Source organism: Eimeria necatrix, genomic scaffold (genome assembly GCF_000499385.1).
Source record: "Eimeria necatrix Houghton genomic scaffold, Enh_scaff163, whole genome shotgun sequence".
In the NCBI taxonomy this organism is placed as follows: Eukaryota; Apicomplexa; class Conoidasida; order Eucoccidiorida; family Eimeriidae; genus Eimeria; species Eimeria necatrix.
The window spans coordinates 60,551-65,999 of NW_013652324.1; the positions used below are offsets into that span (position 1 = coordinate 60,551).

Sequence of the window (5,449 nt, forward strand, 5' to 3'; positions counted from 1 at the left end):
CTTCTTCTGGTGAATTTTTCATGCCGCGGAGGCATGCCTACAAGTGAACTTTAGAAATCAAAAGATAAGAGAGCATTCAACTGAATCAAGGAGCAGTGTAGTCAATTGTACGGAAGTCCGCCGAGTACGACTGCGTAGTCCATGGTGAAGGTAACACGCTAGGGAATTTTGGTCGATGTCATGGTCTATATACGAAAAACCTAGCTGCCCTGGTCTGTTGAGAGGATAAATTTGCACTATCCGAACAAAACTGGCTAGCTTTTTAAAAGCCTCATGCCTACATCAGAGAATCTGTTGCATTAAAAAGTTGAGTTTCCGACCCAGAGGTGGTTCACTGCAGAGTAACGCCTTTGCTGGCCATTACAGAAGCCGCTGCTGCAACCACTTGCATTTGGATGGGGTTCTCCATCATTCACAGACAGGATTTTCCTTCTATTTCCCCCGATACGTTTCGCCTTCAGCAGCTCAGGGCATAAACGGGAAAGAATAGCGAGCTTTTTGCTAGATCTGATAATTTCATTCATCCTCTTCGTCGTCAAGTATTTCATAAATTTGATTTCGTTTTATTCCCATCTTGAGAAGAATCTGACGCAGCTCTTTTTTAACTTCAGGAGGGATTTGTCCACGGGGATTGGTGGAAATAGGATGGCTTGTCCGTTTATCTCGCCCGACTATCAAATCTGTCATCTGATCCCATGTTACCTCCAACTTATCGGTTGGGTTAAAGAGGCGTTTGCCAGTTCCTTCTTCGAATCGTTCTGGATTTCTCTTCTCTTGGATACGTCTGTTAATTGTGGCCCTTGCAAGCTCCTTCAAGTGCCCTGCAACTTCCTCGTCGTTTGGAAGCTCATTGAGCTCAAACCATCCCAAAGCATGCATAAGGCATCCAATTATTTGCATTGCCAGCAGCCAGGAGAAGAATGAAAACACTTTTGCAGAGTATTGGATCTTTAGAGCCCATATTGCTAGGGACTGGGCTGAGGCATCTCCATTACTGAGGGCATCCTCGCTTGCCTGCAGTTGCCCTATCAGGTGGCCCAGGTTTGCCAGATCCACAGCATCTATGCCGGAAACTGTCGCCGCACCCACAAGTGCTACCCACCTAAAAATATGATGCTCGGTTGCAAAGAAAGAATATCCAGCAACAAGTGCAGCAAAAGCTGCTTTCAGGACGTTGGCCGCTTGGCGCCCAGATATAATGGTGGAGAAAGTAGCAGAGGATCGGTCCTCGGCTGCATTGACAACTGACAAAATTACAACAGCTGTCACCGTAAATGCGGTCTGGCTTACTACCAACACACGCAAGCAGTTGCTTATCCTGTGCAGCATCGTAAGCTCACTGTTGCTCCTCAAGTACAGAAGGAGGATAAGCATGCAAAATAAGAGGACGGAAAGGGTCATGCATGCCCCCAAAATTAGCGGCACAGAAGCTGCCAGGGGGTACTGAACTATATGAACTCTCATTTGGGCAGGTGAATGAAAGCCTAAAACTGGAAAGGCAATGCGGGTAACCGATGTTTGCAAAACCTTGTTTTCGCATTATGGTTGCCTGCCTATATGACCATATTGTTTCTGGTTTATTGCATGCTGACATAATCAGGAAAAGCTTCAATGCACTGGCTGGCCACTGGTAAATTCAGGTAAATTCGGAGGCTTGGGTGCTGTGGGGTCACCAGTGTGCCTGTCTGTGCATAACCGCACAGCTACATAAGCGGGATGTAGCTCCAAAATAGGTGCAAAATCTATCAGCATGCATTTCACGAATTAAACCAATAACACAAAAGAAAATTTTCTTAGATCAGGTCATTTTTCTCGAAGATATAGTGCTGGTCTGTTCGTCCGACCTTGTTGAACCGCTACGCGCACGCAGCCAAACGTAGCCCCATCTGGAAATGTCGTCTTTGGTGAGATCCAGCATGAATGTCACGATTGCAGCAAAGGCAGCAATTCGCAACTTTGCTGTTGTTCCGCTTGTTCGCAAAGCTTGCCATTCAACATAAGTGTCCCAGTGCATTACGGTGGCTAGATGTTGAATCAGGTGCAGTGCCGGTGCTGCAGGCGTCATGTGGTCAGCAAATGCACAATTCCGTGAAAATACCCAAGTAACCCCTATTGAGGGTATATATTTTCTATTCATGTGGGCCTATGAGCCAAAAGCAGCGATGCAACTACAGTCAACAATATGTTGCATTAAGGCGGAATGGGACAATCAATATACTGTAGCGGGCGCTTCCATGTACTTGTTCCGACGATTGTATGTACTATACTTCTATGCACAACTATTTAATTTCTCAGCTTGAAACGCCAGCTACAAACGCCAAAGGTGCATTCTGTGAGTGATTGCTTGGAGTCCAGTAATTCCTTCCTTTGAAAAAAAGACCAACCGAAATGATGTTATGTTCCTGTAGGAAGGCCAAAGTAACAATGTTTCTATCTCATCCATCGAGTAGAGCAAGTATCCGAGCCCCATGTAAACTGCAGACAGCTGAGCTGTGTCTGGCTATGCGCTGTATCGAGAAAAAGTTCGACAGCCTAAACTGCATGAAAGCATGACGTCGGATTAATGTCAGTGCATTGTACGGCAAAATTTCAGCAAGCGAAATCTCCTGTGCCCAAGGCATGCTTGCAGAGGCAGGTCTATGCATGTCTACGCATATGGATGCTGCTGATGCTGGCAGAGCTCACGATATACAAGTGCATGCCGTTCACTAAATGAAGAGGGCTTTCATTCGTTTGTAGCACAGCAGATGAAGTGTCAGAATCCCAGTTTGCTCCAGTTTATCGGCGAAAGGAACGACCAAGCTGATGATAACGAACAAACCTCAGCACGCCTGCGTTCGTCATGGGTGGCTTTGCTTGCGGAAATTTTGCGGTTGAATACACGCTAATTTAGGACGTTTGGGCAAGCAATCATTTTCTAGGCGCATAGTATAGTTAGTGGTGCATTAATATTCATACAGTGATGCACAAAAGACTGCTAATACAGATTTTTGTAACCAGTTTATTTCTGAGCAAGGCAGGCGGCACCCACGCCAATCAAATATGCCTTGATGTCTATCCTCCGAGGCTTTTAAAATGCAAAGTCCAATGAAATAGATCCATGGAAATAACGAGCTACCACTCTGCAGTGCCGAAATTTTACTTTCTGTTGAAGGATCAGTGCATAAAAGTGGATACACAGACAAGTTCATCAAGTTGGTGGGCTTTAATTAAATGCTTCCCTTGGTGTAATATGGTACTCATGGCATTACTGGGTACCTCGGGCAAATATCTGCTTTAATGATAAAAAGCAATTGATGCTCTTTCGGACTTTCTAAATTTTTCCAGTCCTGTCTAACAGCTGCACCTAGCCACTCGCCATTCCGTGTGCCTTGACCTTACTGCAAGGCACGCTTCCCCCCTCTATTTCTCATATGCAATAGTTTGATGTTTTCGCTGCACGTGTGTATTCACAGCTACGCATATGCCGTAATCTCCAGGTAGATTAAGGATGAGACCTCGTGGCTACCAAGATAAATAGATAGCAGTGACACTATGAAACTTTAGAAACTCAAAAGTACAAATCAGTTCAAAAGCGCGATGATCCCGGCTAGTTTTTCTTACTTCAGCTCGCTTTTTTCGCATATTTATCACCTTGGGACCCAGCCTTCATCCTTTTCACCTGCGCAAATGCGATAGTTGGCATTGCCACGTTGGTGATTTATTGAAAACACTAAAACAGCCGCTTTCGGGAAATGCTTATTAGCGCTACCATACAAACTGACGAAAGGCATAGGTCCATCAAGAAGAATGGAACTTCATATAAAGCTCGGCATTGAGCATCCATGCATAGTTTCAGTATAAGGCAATAATGCTGAGCGTAACGAGCCAAGCTTCTAATCGTTGCCATCACCTTACGCTGCCCGTAAGAATATGTATGAGGCACAGTGTGAACCATTCTGTACACCTTTTCTTAGCTATAGATTCAGAAAGAAACGATTTAGTCGTATATGTCTCATCGAGTCTGAAAGATGAAACATTCTATTTTTCTTAGTTACTGGCGCCGCGGTCTCACACACGTTCACGCTTAGTTCTCTGAATCATGGATGGCTTCTAAGTTTTCCGCAATGTTTGCGTTTGGGTTCAGTTATAAGCTTCGAGAATCATAATTATCCACAACTTGAAGTCGAACTATCGATGAGCCTATTCAATGTACGAAGGCTTCATGGAGTTCTGGACATCACTACATGAGGCTCAATTTGGACTACGAAAGACTTCGAGCAGCCTCAGGTGTGAAAAAGAGATGCGCTATTGCCACTATCCAGAGTGCGCCTCTAAAGCAGAGTACAGGAAGGGTTGAGTGGCTCAGCAGATACCATGACAACTGGAGTTGCGGGCTGCCCCGCGCTCCAATCACGAAACGCACTCACAAATAGAAGAAAAGGCATGGTGTTTACGTCTTTGCAACGAGCAAGGCTTGTGCATGCTGAGATAGGCACGTTAAGGACGCGCTGCTTGTGAGATCAGTGACCAACTGGGAACACCTCCACGTCTTGCAGCATTGGACTTCCTTGTCGCATACCGCAATGGCTACAGGCTTTATACTTGAAAAGATATTAATCTTCCCAAACAGTACGGAATAATTTTGGACTCCTTGGAGCGTCCTTTTTGTGGGATTCGGTTCTCCCCACTACGCCTGGAGTAAGATTGTGGTGATTTTCCGTTCGTGGTGCTTCCTTTTAGCTCAAGTGTACTCCAGAACTCTCTAGGCAGTGAATCGGCCATTTTGTTTGCCGTGATCGCACGCCACCTCGTACTTTCGGCATTCAGCACAGGGAGAAGGCCTTTAGGCCTGCCCAGAAGCCTTTGGGCCTATGGGACATGCTAGATTTTAAGGCTGCCATAACCTTATAAAAATTGATTTGGGCTCCGATATTTGCGACGTGCACTTTAAATTCACAGTGAAGTCCAGGAAATTTCTTGGACTGAAACCTCGATTTGCCCGCACAAACATACAAATTGGCAGTGACCGTAACTTCCGTTATTAATTGGCTTATTCGTGGGATCTCAGAAATTATGCATGCTATAACTTGTTTCTGGCAAAGCACATTATTACCTACCTGAATGTCAGTGCCGAGCTCTGGCAAAACCGGAAGATCGTGCAGACCCGCAATGTACTGAGATTTTCCCTACGAATAACATGTAGCCGCTGACCAACAAATTAAAGTGGTCTTCCCAAGAATGTTCCTGTAGTGCACTGCGCCCGCAGCTGCGACTACGTGCTCTCAGTCCCGTGGGCAGGGTCTATAAACTGCTCCCTACGCTAGTCCATTTCCTAGAAACTCCAGCTATAGCGATTAAGAATACAAAATCACGAGTTTATCAAATCTGTCTCTGTTTCGCACCCTCCTGGGAGCTCGCCTCCTAGTCCCTAAGGGAGGGAGGCTTGCTCTGGCGCCGGCGCTGTCTC

At 45.7% G+C, this 5,449-nt stretch overlaps 1 protein-coding gene across 1 annotated transcript; it reads right to left on the bottom strand.

The window, feature by feature from the left end:
* Positions 1–516: 516 nt before the first annotated feature.
* On the bottom strand, positions 517–1,464 carry ENH_00019200 (hypothetical protein, conserved; the record flags this gene model as incomplete). The annotated part of the gene is made up of 1 exon (XM_013579360.1): positions 517–1,464. One exon carries the CDS (start codon positions 1,462–1,464, stop codon positions 517–519), a length of 948 nt encoding a protein of 315 aa, XP_013434814.1.
* Positions 1,465–5,449: the final 3,985 nt, after the last annotated feature.